At 52.9% G+C, this 20563-nt stretch overlaps 1 protein-coding gene across 7 annotated transcripts in view; it reads left to right on the top strand.

The window, feature by feature from the left end:
- Positions 1–7702: 7702 nt before the first annotated feature.
- Positions 7703–20563, top strand: part of RHBDL3 (rhomboid like 3) — a 55559-nt gene continuing 42698 nt past the window's right edge. For 2 of the 7 annotated variants that reach the window (XM_031010995.3, XM_031010991.3), the window contains exons 1-2: positions 7703–8426; positions 10014–10037. In XM_031010995.3, coding sequence (XP_030866855.2) covers positions 8316–8426; positions 10014–10037 — 135 coding nt within the window. In that variant the 5' untranslated portion in view covers positions 7703–8315. The remainder of the gene's footprint in view (positions 8427–10013; positions 10038–20563) is intronic. The other 5 variants (XM_055388528.2, XM_031010992.3, XM_031010993.3 and 2 more) reach the window with 4 other exon arrangements.

Genomic DNA, 20563 nt, shown 5'->3' with positions numbered 1-20563 from the left:
ACATGGAGAAACCTCGTCTCTATTAAAAATACAAAATTAGCCAGGCGTGGTGGCACATGCCTGTAATCCCAGCTACTCAGGAGGCTGAGGCAGGAGAATCGCTTGAACCCGGGAGGAGGAGGATGCGGGAGGCAGAGGTTGTGGTGAGCTAAGATCGCGCCATTACACTCCAGCACCTGGGCAACAAGAGCAAAACTCTGTCTCAAAAAAGAAAAAGAAAAAGAAATCAGATCCTGAACTGTATTTCCCCTGCCAGCTGGGAAGGAGAGCTGATGGTAATGAACAGGCTTCTGGGCCTGCACAGGATGGAGAAGGGTTAGAGGGACACCAATTGAATTTAGAGCTGGAAGGGATGTCATAGATCATCTAGTCTGACCCCTGCATTTACAGATGGAAAAAAAAAAAATGGAGGCCCATGGGGGTGAGGTGTCTGCCCAAGGTCACACAGCAAGCTAGTGAGAGAACTAAGCTGAGAACGCAGGCCTCCTAATTCCTAGGGAAGTGCCCTTGCCCGACTGAATGAACCTCCCACCCCAGAAAGATGGATGACCAAGCCCCTCCCAACCGGCTGCTATCCGAAAAGCAGATCCCTGGAGTCCTTGACTCTTCCAGGCTTTGTCTTCTCTCTGCTGGTGGTGCAACACTTAAGTAGGGTGCATTCTGCATAAATAATAAAGAATGCTTCCTTTGCAGGGAGGAAGGCCGCGTCTGGGCAGGCAGTGTGACAGATGGTATTTACAATGTGCACTGAGAAGTTCTCACACAGCCTCGCTTGGGCTGTGTGGCTGAGAGATGGAGGAAACGGATTTGAGTGCCCACTGTCTCACTCCCCTCCTGATGCTCGCAGGCAGCGGCTGCTGCTGTTACCGCTGCTCCTGCATTTCTGTTCGGGACTGCTTCCCTCACGCCCGTTGCCTCTTGCCATACTGAATATGGAGCTCCAGGATGTCTTGCTGCTGCTGCTGCTGATGCTGCTGCTGCTGCTGCTGCTGCCGCGGCCTCACCATCAAAAAGCCTGCCTCGTGGACCCCACGTCATTCTTCGCTGCAGCCCCTCACTGGAGCAGGTGCTGGGCTGAATTGATGTTCTTCCCCAGAGGAGGCCAACGAAGTCCTAAGAGACTAGATGCTGGGCAGACTTCCCAGGGATTCTGGCCTCGGAGAGGCCTTCTCTAGGCCTGAAGAAGTATAAATAGGACAGGTTCATTCAATGAGCAAATACTTTTTGTGAACCTTCTATGTGCCAAGAATCATTCTAGGAGTCAAAGATGCTACTGCAGGGCAGGCGCAATGCTCACACCTGTAATCCCAGCACTTTGGAAGTCTGAGGTGGGTGGATCACTTGAGGTCAGGAGTTAAAGACCAGCCTGGCCAACATGGTGAAACCCCGTCTCTACTAAAAATACAAAAATTAGCTGGGCATGGTGGTGCACGCCTGTAGTTCCAGCTACTCGGGAGGCTGAGGCAGGAGAATGGCTTGAACCCAGGAGGTGGAGGTGGCAGTGAATTGAGATCATGCCACTGCACTCCAGCCTGGCTGACAGCCAGACTCCATCTCCAAAAAAAAAAAAAAAAAGATAATACTGCAAACTAACAAAACCAATCCTTGCCCCTCATAGACAGTGAGCTCTAATGTCAAGGTTTGCCACAGGTCTCTTACAGCTAATTACCCTTGGCTGTGCCAGACTCGCACCATTTCTTTCCCTCCACAGTCTGTTGGACACTCTGGTGCCTGGTTCTGTGCAGTGGGTAAGAAAATCAGATCATTCTCTTTTTTTCTGAGGACACTGATTGCACACTTAGGTTGAGAGAAACAAAGCAGTAAATAGACCAATGGAAGTTTTAGCTACAAAGCCAGAGACAACCCCCAAAGTTTCTGACTCATACAAGCCTGCAGCTGGACAAGCCCTATTTGTGCGCTGGGATTCAGCCTTGTCCAGTTGCCCTGGGAAAGCAGTCTCTGTAGACAGTGGTCAGCGGTCGGGGCCAAGGGCACTCACTACCATCAGGGGCTTTTGTATTTCACTCTTTAAATAAGAACTTTGGTGACAGGCATGGAGAATCAAACCTCCCTGGGGCCCAGGGATTTTAGTGTCCCCATTTATAAAATGGAGGCAATTGTATCTGTTCTGCTCACCTCAGAAAGGCTTGCTTTTTGAGGATGAAATGCAATGGCAAATGCGGAAGTATTTTGAAATAAAGGCAGCAGGCATACAGGCACATTATTATTATGCAGAAGAATTTTTTTCTCCATAACATAAAAGTTGTCTCTTGTTGCAGGTTGAGAGTAATAACTATATAATTAGACTTTGTGTCATATCAAGAGAGGCATCCTCTGTTTTTCATTAAACAGACATTTGTTCAGTTTCTACAGTGTGCAATGTTGTGCATTGCGAAGGATGCAGAATTGAATAAGCCATAATCCTCCCCTTCAAGGAATGTACATTCTAGTATCAGGAAGATAAAACTTAGAAGATATAATTCAAAGTCAAAAGGAAAAAGGGATTCAGAGGAAGGAGTGGTTCATTTGGGTTGGAGAGTTGAGGAAAGGCTTTGTGGAGGAGAGAGCATTCGTCAGTGAGATGGGCAAGATTTTCCCCTTTATTTTAAGGGATCCTCCTACCTCAGCCTCCCAGGTAGCTAGGACTACAGGTCCCATGCCACCACACCTGGCTAGGTTTTAAATTTTTTTTTTTTTTTTGTGAGATGGAGTCTCGCTCTGTCGCCCAGGCTGGAGTGCAGTGGCGTGATCTCGGCTCACTGCAGGCTCTGCCCCCCTGGTTCACGCCATTCTCTCGCCTCAGCCTCCCGAGTAGCTGGGACTACAAGTGCCCGCCACCACGCCCGGCAAATGTTTTGTATTTTTAATAGAGACGGGGTTTCACCGTGTTAGCCAGGATGGCCTCGATCTCCTGACCTCGTGATCTGCCCGCCTTGGCCTCCCAAAGTGCTGGGATTACAGGCGTGAGCCACCGCGCCCGGCCGGTTTTAAATTTTTTTGTAGAGGCAGGGTCTTGCTATGTTGCCCAGGCTGGTTTTGAACTCCTGGACTCAAGCGATCCTCCTACCTTGGCCTCCCACAGTGCTGGGATTATAGGTGTGAGCCACTGTGACTGGCTGATGGGTAAGACAGAACAGGTGGTTTACTGAAGACACAGGACCTGCCTACAGCACAGTGAAGGTCATATGGAAGTCTTGAGGCCCAAAGAGAATTCAGAAATGGGACCCTGGGGACCAGCCAGGCCCCACGGAGGTGGCAGGAAAGGAAGGTAAGACCTGGCAAAGTAGCTGATTGTTTCCCTGAATGTGTGATTGGCTAAATCTTGGGACTGGGAAAGTTTTTTTCTGTGCTTTTCTGAGCTCAACTTTTGGGTGCCCACGCCTTGCTTTGAAAGGGTTTGGTCTGTGAACCTACACATCTCTCAGTAATGATTTAAGTTACTCAGAAAACTGAGAGCCCTGGAGTGAAAGGAAGAGACGAAAGGGAAAGAAATCCATGTAGCAGTCTTGCTCCGTTTGATCTGGCAGACAGCGGGCGATGATGGAAGAATGCTGGAGATGGAGGTGGAGGGTGGTCGGATTCTGCCATCCTGAGCCATGTCTGCTGTTTGGACTTGCAGACTTCAAACACGGCTGGGGGATTCCCGGAAGACAAAAGAATTCAGGGCCGGGGCTTGGATCTCAGTCAAAAATAACTTACGTCTTCATCTCAGGAAGGCAAACAGTGGTAGCTCAGGGCTGGTTTCTCAGAAGATTAGAGCTACAGGTGGGGACAGGGTGCCACAAAGGTCAGTTTAGGTTTAAGTTGGCTGCAGAGAGAGAAGGGGCTCAGAGGGTGTGGGTCTGGCAGAGCGAGATGTCAGAATGAACCCCACGTGAAAGAGGTTCTGGAGAAAAAGTCATCCCTGTTTGCCCCCCTTCTGGGCATTGCCATTGCTTTGAGCAATAATTACAGCCCTTCATGTTTCTTCCCTGGCTTCTCATTAGCTCAAGGTGTCCACAAACAAACTGCTCAGCCCCCTTTGCCTTCCTCTCCCCGCTTCCAGCAGCTACTCCTGGCTTTTCCATGGCAGCCAACTGTCCCAGTTCCCAGGACCAGAACATCGGGTCCTTAAAAAAACTCCTTCCTCTCTTGGAGGGCACATTTGAGAGACTCAGCCCTGGAAAGGCTCTTCCCTCTCTCCTCCCCCTTATCCCACTGGACTGTCATTAGAGGATGACCTCATTTTCCCCCATGAGGCCAGGGCCTGGGTCTCATCCCCTTTGTATTATCAGCACCTCGGCCAGGGTCTGGCACATAATGGACACTCAGCACGTGTGAGGTGAACGGCACTGCTGAGCTGTCGCCAACTTAATCTTCCCAAAATGCTGCTCCAGTTAGAAGCCATCACCGCTTCTCTATCTCCCACTGGGCGAGGTCCAACCTCCTCAGACTGGCACTCGGGGACTCTGGCGACACAGTGCTCCTCGCCTGCCCGGCCATCCTCACTTTGTGCTCAGCCACTTCATGGTTCCCAACACAGTCAACAGGTTTCCTATCTCTGTGTCTTTGCCGCAGCAGTTCCCTCCACCTAGAAACCCTTCCACGTTCTCTACCACAAGCTTGCCCCTTTCAAGGCTCATCTCAACATCATGTTCCTGCCCTTCTAAACCGAGTTTGATCCACCCTTCCCCAGCCCTTCATCCTGCTCTGCGTTGACTTCGAGTGTCTTGTTAGGAACCTTAAAAGAGGCCATGGTGTAGCGCACTTGCAAAATGAAGAGCAAGGAAGAAGTGCCAATAGGCCCAGTTCCGTGTCACTTCTCATTAGTGCCAAAGGTTCTCCCAGGGAGGGGCCTCTGCATGGCACACCTCCAGGCATCGACGAGTGCCTGCCTGCTGCAGCTGGTCAGTGAAAGTGACACCATGCCTACTCCCTCCTCTGCCCCCAAAATGCCACAGAATATGCCAGTCCTTAGGCTGTCTCAGGTGAGAGTAGAACAAAAGATGTCAGGGTGCCTAGCCACTCCTATCCCCTGGAGCTTTCTAGGCCTGGACCCCAGGCCCCATGTCCTACTGCCTGCTGGGGAGTGGGTTGCAGATTGGCCTGGAGCTGAGGAGCAGAGTGGTCTGACCAGCTGGGCGTAGGTGACATTGAGGACAACAGGCAAAGGGTGGCCTCAGGCTCATGGAGGATGATGGATGTAACAACTTGTCCTAACAGTCTCCAAGTCCAGACACCATCACCTCCCAGCAAGGGCCAAGGTGAGAGAAGCTGCCCCGTGAAGCAAGAATCCTGGTGAGAGATCAGGAATTCCTTCTTAGGAGACTTTTGGAAACATAGCCTGCCAAGGCGGGGTAAATGTTCCTAGGGACAGAAGGAGGAACAAGATAGCCTTCTGGATGTTTCCCATCTTCCCTCTCCCTTTTATTCTAACTGCTGCTGCCCTTGTGACCTCTTCCTTGGACAGCACCTCTCATGGCCCTCTGCTCAGGCCAACCTCCCTCCTGTCTAGACTCTACACTACAGCCAAAGGGATCTTTTTTGTTTTTTTTGAGACGGAGTCTCACTCTGTCGCCCAGGCAGGAGTGCAGTGGCAGATCTCGGCTCACTGCAAGCTCCGCCTCCTGTGTTCAAGTGATTCTCCTGCCTTAGCCTCCCGAGTAGCTGGGATTACAGGCGCCCACCACCATGCCCGGCTAATTTTTTGTATTTTTTAGTAGAGACAGGGTTTCACCGTGTTAGCCAGGACGGTCTCAATCTCCTGATCTCGTGATCCACAAGCCTTGGTCTCCCAAAGTGCTGGGATTACAGCCATGAGCCACCGCGCCTGGCCAGGGATCTTTTAAATATTACTCTACTGCTCACAATCCTTCAATGGCTCCCTATTGCCCTTAGGTAAAGTCCAAGCTCTTTTCCCATGAAACTCACAGCCCCTCACAACCTTCCCGTCCAGGCTGGGCTCTTTAGATTGGTCATCGTGCTCCAGTTTCCAGCCATGCCAAACTGCTTGTCGTTTGCCTCCCATATGATGCTGCTCCACAAGCCTGGTCGTGCTGTTCCCTCTACCTGGAACACCTCCTTCACCTTTTCCATGTTGCCTAGTCCTGGAGGCTTATCCTTTGGGAAGCCTTCCTGGACCCACAGCGACCCCCTCCTTTGGAGTTCTACACCTTCTGGGCTTCCCTTGAATCCAGGACTTACCCTTGTGTTGAATGTGACTGTCACCCCCAATTATCCATTTCTGGAGGGCAGGGTCTGTTTCTTATCCAGCTCTGTATTCTCAAAGCTCTGTCATTGGTACTTAGTAGGAGCTTAATACATGTTCAGGAACAGAACCGAGCCTGCTAAGCTCCCTTCCCCATGAAGGGATGACAGAGTTGGATATGTTAATAAGAGCGGTCCCTGGGCTGATGAAGAGGCAGCTCCCATGGGTAGCTGGTATCAGAACACTGTCCAGGGTGGCTGGGCATCCCAGCAGAGTGGCCAACCCTTTTCTGTGCCCTTCTCCTTCCAGTTCCCCTGGAACCAGACTTCCTGGCCCACTTCTCTAGTCCCAGAGATCTAAGTATAACAGAGCCAACACCCATACCGGTCATGCAAATGACAGCCAGGGATGCGGGAGGCAGCGACACAGACCCCAGGGCCCCAGCAGTCACTTGTCCTTCTGGGCTCCTCTTCACAAAGGAATCAGCCTCTCTTCTGTCCCCTGAAGGCTGTTTTCAAAATCACACCCCATGCAGACAGTTTTATTTACAAGGAAATCTTGGCAGGATCTTGACTTGTTAGTAGAGTAGGGATGGGGAGGAGGGTGGTGAGAAACAAAAATAGTTGAAATGATCACACTTTCTGAAACAGAGATGAAAATTGGTGTCTGTAGCAAACTCACCTAATTAGAATCAAGTGAATTCCCTTCTCGGTGTTTAAGGGGAGCAGTCATTGCTGGGTGATGGTCGCAGTTCGGATCCTGGGCACGGGGTTACGTCTTTGCTTTCTGAACATGACTGCATTAGTTGCAGCTCTCACTAATGGAAAGGAGCCTGTTCCGTTTCCGAGAGGAAGGAAGAGGGCAAAGACTAGTGAGTGAGTGGGTGGTGGGAAGAGGAAAGCAAGAGGAGTGGAAGGGCACAGCCTTGGTGTGGGCTGGGGACTGACTGCGAGATGCCTCCTGGAGAAGCCCCTGAGCCTCTGGGGAGAGCTGGCCCCTGCCAGGCCGGCCACTAGCACCATTTACAGCCAGAGCCTCTGCTTCGGGAGATGGTCTCTCTTGGGGGCGCTTTCCTGCAGGGAAACAGCATCGATTGTTTTCTTTAAAAGATCCCCTACTCCTTTTTGGCTAACTTCCTTTCTGATTGCTTTAGTTTCTTTACCGTCCCTCTCCCCAGATGGGGCATTTCCCTGGGCTTACCTTTGTCCACGTGGTCAAATGAAGCCTGGGCATGGTCACTTAGCTCTGGGTGTAGGAAGGGCAAGATTTAGGCTTTGGGGCCCAGGACCCCGCAATCTGACTTCTCCCATTTCTGGGCCTCCCGAGACCTCCCAGAATCTGAGACCGCAGTGAATAGGGCGTAAGGATAATGGGGCGGGAGGGAGGGATCCCGTCCTTACAACATCGCGCCTCCAATTCACTCCTAGTTAACCCTGACGTCGCCAACATAGTGTTTCCATCACATATCTGCCACCTCCAAGTGATGGTTAAGCCGATGGAAGAGCCAAGCCCGGGCCCGGAGTGCAGGCCGGTGGTGACCGGGCCGGGGACGGCGCAGTCCCCATCCCCGCCCCGGGCAGCGCCGCCACTTCCTCGCCAGCCCCGCCGCAGCCCTCCCGCTCCCAGGCCGCGCCGCTCTGACCGACTGGGCCCGGGTGGCGGCGCCCGGGGTGGGGTGCGGGGCGGGGGCCGGCGTTCCCCGCGAGCAGCCCCGCCCCCGCCCGCGCGCCGCCCCCGAGGACTCCGCGGGGAGGAGGAGACTCGGGCGCAGAGCGGGGGCCGCGAGAAGCGGGAAGGGAGCGCTGGGAGCGGCGGGGCCGGGGCCGGCCCAAGGGCGCCCTCGCCTCGGAGCCGGGCGCGAGGGCCGGGGCGGAGGCGGAGGCCGGCGGGGCAGCGAGCGCAGTGAAGTTTGGCGGCGGAGGGGCCGGGCGTCCCGGGGTCGCGAGGAGGCGGCGGCGGCGCGGGGACCGGGGCCATGGGGGCGGGCGCGGGCTGCGGGGCGGGCGCGGAGGCGGCGCGGCGCGCACTGAGCCCCTGGAGCGGCGCGGCCGCCGCGGCGCAAAGTTAGCCCGGCGCCCCGGGACGAGCCCCGCAGCCGCCGCCGCCGCCCCCGGACCCCGTCTCGGCCATGGGCGAGCACCCTAGCCCGGGCCCCGCGGTGGCCGCCTGCGCCGAGGCGGAGCGCATCGAGGAGCTGGAACCCGAGGCCGAGGAGCGGCTGCCCGCGGCGCCGGAGGACGTGAGTGCCCCCTCCCCGCCCGGCAAACTTTCTAGGGGGCGCCGGGGGGAAAAGCCGCCCCTGTCTCGCCCCACGCCGGGCAACTTGGAGGTTTCAAGGTGACGCGGGAGCGCCCCGGATTGGCCGGGTCCCCGCGGGCAGGAGGGGGCGGAGGGACCGGTCTCCCCGAAACGCGCGCGCACCGCTTCCCCCGCTCTGGTTCCCGCGGCTTCCCTGCGGGACACAGCACCGCCACTGCGCCGCGGACCTGTCACCGCCGGAGCCCCCTCCCCGCCGCTGGTGCAGTGCCCGGGACACGGCGTTTTCCCGCAGAGGCGGCCGCGTCACGGCGGTGACTCCCCCTCCCCTCACGCCCGCGACCTGCGAGCTCCCGGAGCTGGGGAAGGAGTGGACGCCGCAGAGTCCCCGTCCCTGCCCGTGCAAGCCGGTCTGGCGACCCCTTCCTCCGCTCCCGGATTAGCTCCCGCCCGGCACCTGCCTTGCCGCGACACTGATTGAAATTCAAGCCGGCCCCCGCTTCTGACCCCGGCCGGAGCAGGGAGGGAAAGAGTGCTGGGAGCGGCTTTGCTCCTAGAAGGAGGCCCGGGAGTCCAAGACCGTGGCGGTGCCAGGGGACGGTCCCCTGGGCGAGGAGAGGAAGGGGCTGCCCCGAGGGCTTCCCCGCCGTCTGCTGCTCGGGTCTCCATCCCGCCGGCCCTGCGAAGCCCTGGGAACTGGAGTTTCTTGGGTTAACCTCCCGGGGCTAACCTACACATAGGGGTGAAAAACCGGGCAGACACCCTGCCCTGCCCACCCCTCCCTCAGGGTGGGGAGATGGAAGTGAAACCAGGCCCCCAACCCACACAACCAAAGCGGGAAAGTCTGAATGGGGTTGGGGGGTAGTTTACGATCTTCTCTCTTTGGCGTCTGCGGTTAAATCTATCACTTCCTTCTGGCCCTAAACCCCTGGCAGAATCTGATGTAGTCACCACTTAGACTCAGCCTTGGAAGAGAATGGGTGGGCTTCACCGCATTCGGCATTCACCACCCCCCCTTCCCCGCAAAAAAACAAAAAACGAACAAACAAACAAAAAACTGCAGGCAAAACGTTAGTGTTTATGCAGAGGTGAGTTCTCCTGGGGGGGGGGGGGGGGCTCTAGCCCCCAGCAGGTGAGACTCATTGCGCCAGGGTCTGATGGAATTGCACCTGGCCATGCTCTCCCAGGCCTGGGAGTAGCTGTGGACATAAGCTTTAGGCAGCAGAAATTATTAGAGGCGCTTGGACATATTTGGACGCCTTTATTTAGTAATTGTTGAGAATCACTTGTTCTGCCAGTTCCAGAACCAGCAACACCCACCTTGCCGCCCCCGCCCCCACCCCATCCCTTACTGTGAGTTTCCTCCCTCTGCTCAGTGTGGACTCATTGGGGAGCTCCTCCCAGACTTCCCCTGCTCTCCTGTGGCCAGTCCCTGAGCCTGGTCATGACTCCTGGGCAGCCGCTGGGAGGCTATGTCAGAAACATCCGAGGACTACAGAGACCTTGGTGATAAGTGTGTCTTTCTTTCTCTCCTCTTCTTCCTCTCCTGCATGGCCTCCCTCTCTGCCAGCACTGGAAAGTCCTGTTTGATCAGGTATGTGAGCAGTTAACCCCCCATTTCCTTCCAGCCCTCCCTGAAATCGGTCTCAGTCTCCCTGCTTGCGTGGGCTTCCCTAGCTCCGCGCTCCTGAGATGGTGACGTGGGGTGGGGGTGTGGCTTTGTGCATCTCTAGGGCTGAACAACACTGCTCTCCAGGTATCAGGAGGAAGAGATGGGCTCCCCTGAAAGGATCTCCCTCCTGCCTTCTCCCTGCTCTGCTGCACCAGAGCCGGGTTTACACCATGTAGAAATTGGACGTTATATATTGAATGCCTGGGAAATCCTCCATATGCCAGGGGATTGCAGTAGGGGGCTGGAGAGGTGGGGGAAGGGCTTGGGCTGACAATCCCTCTCCGTTTCTACCTCCACTATGGAGGGTCCATGGCCACCGCTGAAGTCAAATCTCTGCCATCCTTGGGGGCTGACTCACAGTATGGACTCTTTTGAAGGCTAATTCAATGTCTTTAATTCTGTCGTAGGGATGAGGGAGTGCTGGGAGGTTACAGAGGGGAAATTGTGTGTGATTCTTCGCAATGCCTGGAGTCCAGGTGTAGGGCATGGAGTTGGGGGTGCCAAGTATTGGCTTTTGAACCTGGAGATGGACATTTGACCTTCAGCAAGGAAATGGTTCTCCTCTTAGCATTCGTGGTGGGTGCTGTTATGTGCTTCCTTCTCCGTCTTTGCCCCATGTTGGAGGATAGTTGAGTGCTGTAGTCCTGGGGTGAGAATGATTGTGCCATGAAGTTTGTGCAACTTTAAGAAATTGGTGTGAGTGGGCCAGAGGGAATGTGTTGGGTAGGAGAAGGAGATAAAGCTGAAAAATTAGCTTGAACCAGGACTTCGTTGTAGGCAGGGGAAGCCTTAGAAAGTTTTTTAGCAGAGTTGTTACGTGATCCAAGCCAGGCTTGGGAAAGCTCCAGTGTCTTAAGGGATAAGGGGTGAATGGGCTACCCGGATGAGGGAAGCTAGGCAGGAGCTGCAGCACTGAACGGAGGCAAGAAGGTGACAATGAGGATGGACGGGAAGAGGGACATGGTGATGGAAGAACTGGAAGATCTTAATAGACCATAGATGGGGGGAACCCCATATCTAACTTTGAGATTCTGAACCTAGGAGGGAAAGAAGTTGGAGTGGGGCCGGGTGTGGTGGCTCACACTTGTAATCCCAACACTTTGGGAGGCTAAGGCAGGAGGATCACTTGAACCCAGCAGTTCAAGACCAGTCTCGCCAACAAAGTGAGACCTCATCTCTACAAAAAATTAAAAAACTAGCCAGGCATGGTAGCACACTCCTGTGGTTCCAGCTACATGGGAGACTGAGGCAGGAGGATTGCTTGAGCCCAGGAAGTTGAGGCTGCAGTGAGCCACGATCGTGCTACTGCACTCCAACCTGAGTGACAGAGTGGGACCCTGTCTCAAAACAAAAACAAAAAACAAGTTGGAGTGAGGAGAGACGTTTGGCAAAAATGACAACTTTGGTTTGAGACAAGTTCAGTTAGAGGAGCCAGCCGGTTGCAGATGCCGGAGTGGGCGTGATGACACGGAATTGCAGTGCGAAAGGCCTGGGGTGAGGATTTGGGGTTATCATCCACATTAACCACGAGGTCTGGCTGTGGTTTGAAGTTCAAAGCATGCACTGGCTCCTGTCCTGACGGGTAGAGCATCTCTCCCTCTGGCTCCTAAGAGTACAGCAGCTGCTGGCCTGATGCCCCAAGGCAGGAGGGAGCCCGCTGCGCCACTGCCACCACTACCACCAAGCTGCCAGCCCTTCACACCTCCTGCCAGATTTAGAATCAGAACCTAGAACAAAGTGTATCATTCTTTTTTTTTCTCTGTCTGTGTCTGTCTTTTTCATTTGATTAATTTCCTTTGCCAGTCCCTGTGTGTATGTGTACATTTTAAAACAAACCATTTGGGTGAAAGGAAGAGAGCTTTTAGTAGGAAGATTTTGGAACTCAAGGGAGCAGAAAGAATGTGTAGCACCTAATAGTAGCTAGTGGTCTATTAAATCGAATTTTTCCAGCTGAAGGTAGGTCCTGGGTCCTGGGTGTCACAAAGAGTATACCCCTGCTTCTGGGAGGCCTGCCCAGAATTAATTCTAGGAAAGAAATTAGGCCAGGCACAGTGGCTAACGCCGGTAATCCAAGCATTTTGGGAGGCTGAGACAGGAGGATGGCCTCCCAAAAAGTGAGACCCTTTCTCAAAAAAAAAAAAAAAGAAGCAAGCAACCCTGATAGATCAAACTGCAGTCATGGATGGGACATGACACCTCTCAGAGTCCCTGTAAGCACAAGTGACTCTGGAGTTCACCTTCCAGAGATCAATGGCATGGGTGGCTAGAACCAGTCAAGCATCTCCTCCCTCCCTTCTTGGGTCAAGCAGACACCAGTGGTAACCCAATTTCAAACTGGGATCTGCTAGGGTCTGTTTTCCAGGTGTTAGGGATGGATTAGACCAGTCCCTCCATAATGTCTGGTTCTTCAGCATGTGGAGTAGCCTTGATCTAGCATGACGCCAACTGGACCCCAAGGGCTAGAAGCCATGGTGTTGGTCTTGTTGGTCCTATATGGTCACCGTCGAACTAAATGGCCAGGATACCTTTTGTGGGGATTGGAGGTGACCCCAGTCCCATGGAAGCTTCTGCATCCCCCTCCCTGGCATTGTGGCATCTGGCCCACTCAAGCAGGAGTGTTAGCAGGGCCAATCCATGCCACGCACCCTCGCTCCCCCGATTCTTCCCCATGGGTCCCAGAAGTTGCAGCAGGTGGGAGACCTGAGGGTCGTCAGTTCAACTCGGTATGTTCCATGTGTTCATGTCCTGTTCAAACTTCTTCTTGAGGGAATCGTCTTTTCATATTTTGGAGATCTTGATGGTTTTCCCAAATATTTAAGTAGATTTAAAATTTACCATAAATATTAGTCTGTTGTTATAGTATAATATCGTAGTAAAGATGTTTTATTTTTCTGACTGGGTGCTCACACCTGTAATCCCAACACTTTGGGAAGCCAAGGTGGGCAGATCGCTTGAGCCCAGGAGTTAAAGACCAGCCTGGGCAACATAGCGAGACCCCACCTCCGTTTTTTAAAAGTTTAAAAAAAAATTTGTTAAAGAAAAAAGTCTTATTTTCTGTGGAATCTGTTGAGCTTTTCCTTCTTGATTCCTTCTGTTGCTTCAGACCTGAGATAGTTTTCATCCCTCCCCAGATCTCATAAATATGCCCTTTTATTTCCTACTACTTTTTCTATGATTAAAAACATCATATAACCCTGCACTCCATCTGCATCTGATTCCTATCCAGCTATGCTAGCATCACTTATTAAGTAAGCCTTCTTTATTATATTGTTTGAGAAATGTTATTTGGTAAATTTTTTTGTGTGGTTGGGTTGATATTTTATTTCTGATTTATGCCACTGATATTTATAATTTTGCACAGGTAATGTCCCCTTTAGTTATCGCTTTACATCTGTTCCATAGGTTTCTGAAAAGCTTCCCTTTTTCGGGTTATGCTTTGATAGTCTTATTCTCAGTCCCTTCCTGAATCCCAGGGAGCTTTGATTCAAGGTCAAATATTTAGTCAAAGGCCAAATAGCGGGGCAGTGACAGATATGGGACCAGAGCCCAGTTAACCCACAAAGGGCTTCTTGGGTTGGAAAAGTCATTTCCAGGTTTACCCTTAAAAATGCCTCCAAGATCTGTGAATGTTTAATGAACAAAAGAGTTTGGAGCAGAGTTCCGTTAAGTCAACAAAGCACAATTGCTTTCAAGCTCAAAAGAACAAGAGGGAAAAGGCAGTATTGAAAGTAACTTGACTATCTTCCTTTTTCCCTTCTCACTGGGAGCCTGTATTTCCTAGACCCCCAAAAGAGATCCCCAATTTTGCTAATCTCCCAGAAGGAAAGCAGACAAGTACTGACTGTCTCACCAAAATTATAAACATAAACATGTGCTACGATGAACAGAAGGCATGGGCCGCTGCTTCGGCGGGTTGCTGGGGTCAGAAACTTGGATTTGGAGTCAGATAGACCTGGGTTCAAGTCTTACTCACTTTGTGATCGGAGGTAATTACATTAGCTCTCTGAGCCTCAGTTTCCTCCTCTGTAAAATGGGGACGTAATATTTAACTTCAGGGTGACTATGAGAATTAAATGGAAGTGGAAGCTCCCTTTGCAATATCTGATTTGCAGTGGATATTCAACAAAAGTATCTTCATTGAGAATCAGAATTTGCTTGGAGAAGCACAAGGACCACTTCTGAGATCCAGGCCCCTACGGGGAAGGCAGCTTCTCAACACTTCTGAGCCCAGAGGATTTTTCTGCTTTCTGACTTCCAGTGTCTCCCCTTCCCAGTTCCCTGCCCTCCAGCCTGGGGCTCTTCCCTTGGCCTGACTTCATTTGTAGTCCCCCCTGCAAGCTGGCTTAAAGGTGTTCTGGGAGCTGAAAAGAGGTTCAGATAAGACCCCTGAAGGGATTAGCAAGGAGCTGCAGAGAAAACTCCTGCCCCAGAGACAGGGTGTTGGCCACCCCCAGAACTCACAGTTAACCAGCAGAGCAGGGTTCCCAGAGAGGAACAAAGCCACGGGCTTAACTGGAGCCCTTAGGCTCTGCACCCCCAACTCCTTATCAAGTGGCCTCTAGGACCCTTGAGGCTGTGAACTCCTCTTCACCACAGAGCCTGCTTCCCTGCCTTACTCCTGCCCCAGTGACCCCATCAGCTATACTGACATTAACCCTTTTATTCCTGACCACTCACAGAAATGCATTTGATTGCTTTGGGCAACAGGGCCGAGGGATCCGAGGTTGAACTTCGCCTGGCTGCCTGCCTGACACATAATAGATACACACGTTTGAGCGAATGACAGGTCGAACTACAGCTCTGCATGCATTGTCTTGGGTTAAAATATCCTCTCCAGGAGCAGGCCCTGACTGTGCAGCTACCACACTCACGGCAGCCCCTCTGCCACCGTATGGCTGCTGCCACCTCAAGGAATATAGGTTATTAGAAGGTTAATGGAGGCATCTTGTCCAGTCTGCTCATTTTGTTTTTGTTTGTTTGTTTTGGGACATAGTTTCGCTCTTGTTGCCCAGGTTAGAGTGCAGTAGTGCGATCTCAGCTTACCGCAACCTCCACCTCCCGGGTTCAAGCGATTCTCCTACCTCAACCTCCCGAGTAGCTGGGATTACAGGTGCCTGTCACCAGGCCTGGCTATTTTTTGGTATTTTTAGGAGAGATGGGGTTTCACCACGTTGGCCAGGCTGGTCTCGAACTCCTGACCTCAGGTGATTCACCCGCCTTGGCCTCCCAAAGTACTGGGATTACAGGCGCGAGCCACCGCGCCCGGCCCAGTCTGCTCATTTTGCAAATGAGGAAACAGAAGTCAGTGGCCTACTGAGGTCACTTGGTGCAATACAGCCAGAGCGGAGACTAGATCCCAACCCTGCTTTCTATCTGAACTGTGTTCCTGCCACCAGGCCATTCACTTAGTTGGTGCCTTGAGTAACCAAGGCAGGTGGAGAGGACACATATCTAGGTCAAGTCTCAGTTCTGCTCCTACTAGGTGTGTGGCAATGGGCAAGCCAGGTGACCTCTTCACGCCTCAGTTTTCTCATCCGTAAAGTGCCAGCCTAGTACCTTCCCCCCCCACGTTGTTGTGAAGACGGGATGCCGTGTGTATAGTGCTTGGCACAGTATGTAGTGAGCACCTCATAAATACTGTTGTGTGTTACAGGAATTTAAACAAGTAAAAAAAAAAGACATATAATAGAGTAGGTTTTTTTGTTTGTTTGTTTGTTTGTTTGTTTTGAGACAGAGTCTCACCCCGTTCTCCAGGCTGGAATGCAGTGGTACAATCTCAGCTCACTGCAACCTCTGTCTTCCAGGTTCAAGTCATTCTCCTGCTTCAGGCTTCGAAGTAGCTGGGATTACAGGCATGTGCAATCACACCTGGCTAATTTTTGTATTTTTAGTAGAGACAGGGTTTCACCATGTTGGCCAGGGTGGTCTTGAACTCCTGGCCTCAAGCGATCTGCCTGCCTTAGCCTCCCAAAGTGCTGGGATTGCAGGCGTGAGCCACCGTGCCTGGCCAGACCTCGGTCTTGAATCGAAGTGTTCAGAGCCCCAGTTGGGGTTCCTTCCACCATATCAGGCTGCCTGCTTTAGGGGAGAAGCTGAAAAATCACATTTCCCCTGAACTTTCCAGAGAGAAAGGAGAGAAGGTTTTGGACAAAGGCTGCCTGGGGAGTATTGTGCATGGCAGAGGGTGAAGGGTGAGACGAGGCGTCTGGCCATCAGGTAGACAGGGCTAGCACTCCTCTGTCTGGTGTTCTGATCTGGCAATTCCTGCTGGAGCTTTACTTAGTGGTCTGTCGTGACACTGGGGCCGTTGTCTTGTGCTAGAGAAACGAGTCCGTGTGTGTCTTAAGCTGTGAACAACTAGAGGTAGCCCCCATCACCATTCCCCAGGCTTTTGTGAAGCAAGGTACAGGTTGAAATCAGTATATTTGAGTCAGTAAATATTCTTCGAGGGAGCAAGCATTGAATGTCTAACTGCGTGCATATAAATTTGTTGTCTCATTTTGATCTCTCGGCAGCCCTGTGAGGTGTGTGGTGCTGCACCTCAAAAGAGGAAACTGGCTAGGTGCAGTAGCTCACACCTGTAATCCCACCACTTTGGGAGGTTGAGAGGGGAGGATGGTTTGCTTGAGGCCAGGAGTTCAAGACCAGCCTGGTCAACATAACAAAACCCCTTCTCTATTTAAAATAAAAAAGGAAAGTGAGGTTTGAGGGGGCGGAGCTTGCCCAAAGACAGCAAGTGAGGACCTTCTGCCGCAGTCGCATGTGTATGTATGTGTGCACGTGTGTTTGTGTGTGCATGAGTGTGCATGTGTGTGTATGTGTGCATGTGTGTTTGTGTGTGCGTGAGTGTGCATGTGTGTGTGTGTGTGTGCACGCATGGATGTGTGTGTGTCCCCACAAGGCTTCTGGGTAGCTCCTGAAATGGGCCAGGAGATGCAGGAGCAGCTGAACACCCTTTATCCTTCCAGCCCTTTATCCTGCCTGCCACGCACCCGCTCTGCATCTTGCTCCCCTCCTTCTCCCTGGATCTGTTGGCTCTCTCTCCTCTGGGGGACCAGAGAGACCCTTTGGTGGCTGCCAGGAGAAGCAGCGGCGGCCAGCGGTTTAGGCTGAAGGGGAGGGATGGGGCGATGTCAGATCCCTCCCTGCTGACATTCACTCCTGACTCCCTGCCTGCAGTTCCCTTGAGACTCCTGGGCTTCATGGCCATGACTCGGCTTCAGTCCCCAGGCGGCGCGTCAGGCTGGGCCGGATGAGTCAGCATGGATGTTACATCTGCTCCTCCTGGGTACCCAGGGGCCTCTGAGTCACAGACCCTGGCAGCCCCCTCAGTGGCCTGCCAAAGGCAGGGGCCATTCTGGAATGGGAAGGGAGCCGTCTGTGTGCCTGGGAGGCCTTGTGAGGAGGTCGGAAGGAGGAGAAGGGGCTGCAGGAGTCCCCCAGGGGCGGGAAGGAATAGGCCCAGTGGAGGAGGCAGTCGCCCAACCCGTGCTGCCCACCCCACCCATCCCCAGCTGCATGCGTTCCAGGGAAGGTGTGAGGTCGTTTCTTCCCTTCACTTCCCAGATGTTGGGAGAGCTGGGTGGTTTTCTGGAAGCATGCCGATTGTCAAGGGCTCAGCCTGAGTTCAGGCCAGGATGCCTGTCTCTCCCTAATCAGCCTGCCTGCCCCCATCCTAGGATTCGGCTGTTCGACTTTGGGCAAGGAGGATGCTCAGGAGGCTGCTTGGGGCTTTTGGGAGAAGCACCATGAGAGGGCTGAGCTGCCTCCCCCACCCCTCTATGGTGGCAGCTGAGGGAGCAGAAATAATACAACTGGGAATCCCAGAATCATGGAGGCTTCTCCAGCTGTCAGGGGCCTGGCCTGGCCAGATCCCAGGGGAGTAGGGGTCACAAGGGCCCCTCATGCCTCCATCTGGTCTCTCTCCTTCCCACAGAGGCTTGAGGTCTCTGAAAACCCACTCCCAGCCCCAGCTTGAAGCAGGCCAGACTGCCCGGGTCCACCCCTTCCAGAGTGCCTCAGGCAGGGGGCATGTCTCTGAGTACTTCAATTTTTGTATCTGTTAAGTGGGACGAACCAGACTTACTCTAGGGTTGGCAGGAGAATAAAAAAACAAAAAAAAAGTGGAAGTCAGTATTTTAAAGAGTCAGGGGAAAAGGTCGGGGAAGGGTGTGAGGTGGTTTTCTCTATGGGTGAATTAGCATCCTCATTTGCAAGAAAGCAGAACTGGGAGAGAAAGCTCCTACTCCCCTAACCTCCCCGCTGACCTTGGCAGCTGCAGCCTGGACCTAATTTACGGGGCTGTAAATATCCATGAATGGGCCAGAGTTCCCTTTTGGGCTCTGGCCGTTGGGTGGGGAGAGCTCTGCTGAACCACAAACCCCTGGGCAGCCTCGTTAATTCTGCTGTGCTCAGAAGACGAGTAATGAGGCAGGGGCCAGCAGTTGAGCCATGGTAACCTTCACCAGACAGCTGCCTGCACCGGACTCCAGCGCTAGCACCGTACTCCAGCCCTAGCACCGGACTCCAGCCCTAGCACACGTGCCTGTGCTCATTTCCCAGGGCTCATTCTGCCTTGGTGTGTGTACATGGGAGAAGACAATGGGGATCCGGGTGGGAACCTGCTCTAGATCCCAGGTCTCCACCTTCCTGACTCAAGAGGTCTTTACCCCAGTGGCAGCTGGTTCCTTGGCCCTGGGTAGTTCCTTTGAGGTCCTTGAAAGTACTCACATCCCTCACTGAGGTCCAGGGCCTGTCTAGAGCATGGACAGGGAGAGGGTCCTCCTGGGAGAGAGAATTCAAGCCTTGGAGGCAGAGACCAGACATGTGTTTGTCCTGAAAATGCAGCTGGTGAAAATCACACATACATCATAGACACAAGGAGACAGAGGTATGCCCTTCTCTCTCTCATGCTTCCCTGTTGCTGGGCAAATTCTGAAGCCTTGGCCTGGCTCATGGGCCTGCAGCTGGGAGGGGAGAAGCAGTGCTGCTGTCCTGGGTGCTGAGCAGGCAAATCCCAGCTCCGGCGGGGTTTGCTCCCTGAGAGCTCGGCTCAGTGGCCCCATTAGGCCAGTCACGGACTCCTCAGCCTCTTCTGAGGCCTGGTGTCCCCAGTCAACCCTCAGGCTGGGCCTGGAGCCCACAGACTTCTAGCATTGCTGGAAGACTCCAGCAAAGTGTCAGCTGCTCGGAGAGCCTATGCTACTCATGGGGTGGAAGTGAAAGGCTCTGGTTCTGAACCAGCGGCAAAGGGGCTAGGTTCACCAAAGGGAAACGTGACTGCTGTGGACTCATGCCTTGTTCCCAAAGAGTGTTCCATCAAGTGTTACTGTGAAAAAATACTACGACCAAAGGTCAAATAAGTTTGAAGAATGCTGGGCTGAACAAAATCAGACAGGTTTCTCCAGCCTAAAACCTTGCAGAGTCCTTGATATGGTGCATTATGACCCTCCAAGGGTTTTTCCACTTGTGGGACCACAGAACCCTTATTTCAGGTACCATCAGGTACCTGGTATTCCACAGAACACACATTGGGAAACCCTTAAAAATCAGCTGGGTGTGGTGGCTCACACCTGTAATCCCAGCACTTTGGGAGGCTGAGGCAGGCAGATCACTTGAGGTCAGGAGTTTGAGACTAGCCTGGCCAACATGGTGAAACCCCGTCTCTACTAAAAATACCAAAAATTAGCCGGGTGTGGTGGTGGGTGCTGTAGTCCCAGCTACTCTGGAGGCTGAGGCAGGAAAATTGCTTGAACCTGGGAGGTGGAGCTTGCAGTGAGCCAAGATCGCAACACTGCATTCCAGCCTGGCGATAGAGTGAGACTCCATCTCAAAAAAATAAAAATAAAAATAAACTCAGGGGCTATGTTTCATTCAACTGAACAAGACAGAGAAAAACAAGGGAGGGCAAGATGGGACCAGCCAGCACAGTGGAGGAATCCTGAACTATTTCTGTCTTGACCGCGAACTCACTCTCTGACCTGGACTAGTTTATTTTGTTCCTTTTGCCCTATGCACCTGTTTCGCCATAAAACGAGTGGGATGCCTGGGCCACAGCTGATCCTTAGTGAATATGTGTTAGGTGGACACATAAGAGGATTGGATGAGGGTCTCTCAAACTCTCTTTAGCCACAGCACTCTAGTGATGGGAGAGAGTGCAGGCTCTCGCCCCTCTGCCTGGATATGAATCCATCTGCACCTATTACCAGCCGTTCACACTTGGGCAACCCAGCTCTTGGTGCCTCAGTTTCCTCTCCTGTAAAATGGAGCTCACAATAGTGTGTACCTCTTAGGGTTGCTGTGAGATTTAAATAGGGGGGACCACTCTCAAAGTGACCAAGTTAGGACACTTTGAGAGTAAAGGAGCTACCGTAAATCACACTCAAGGCTGGGCAGGGTGGCTCACGCCTATAATCCCAGCACTTTACGAGGCCAAAGTGGGAGGATTG

Source organism: Gorilla gorilla, chromosome 4 (genome assembly GCF_029281585.2).
Source record: "Gorilla gorilla gorilla isolate KB3781 chromosome 4, NHGRI_mGorGor1-v2.1_pri, whole genome shotgun sequence".
Classification (NCBI taxonomy): Eukaryota; Metazoa; Chordata; class Mammalia; order Primates; family Hominidae; genus Gorilla; species Gorilla gorilla.
Note: the sequence above shows the minus strand (reverse complement) of the source record. Positions and strands in the feature narration are given on the sequence as shown.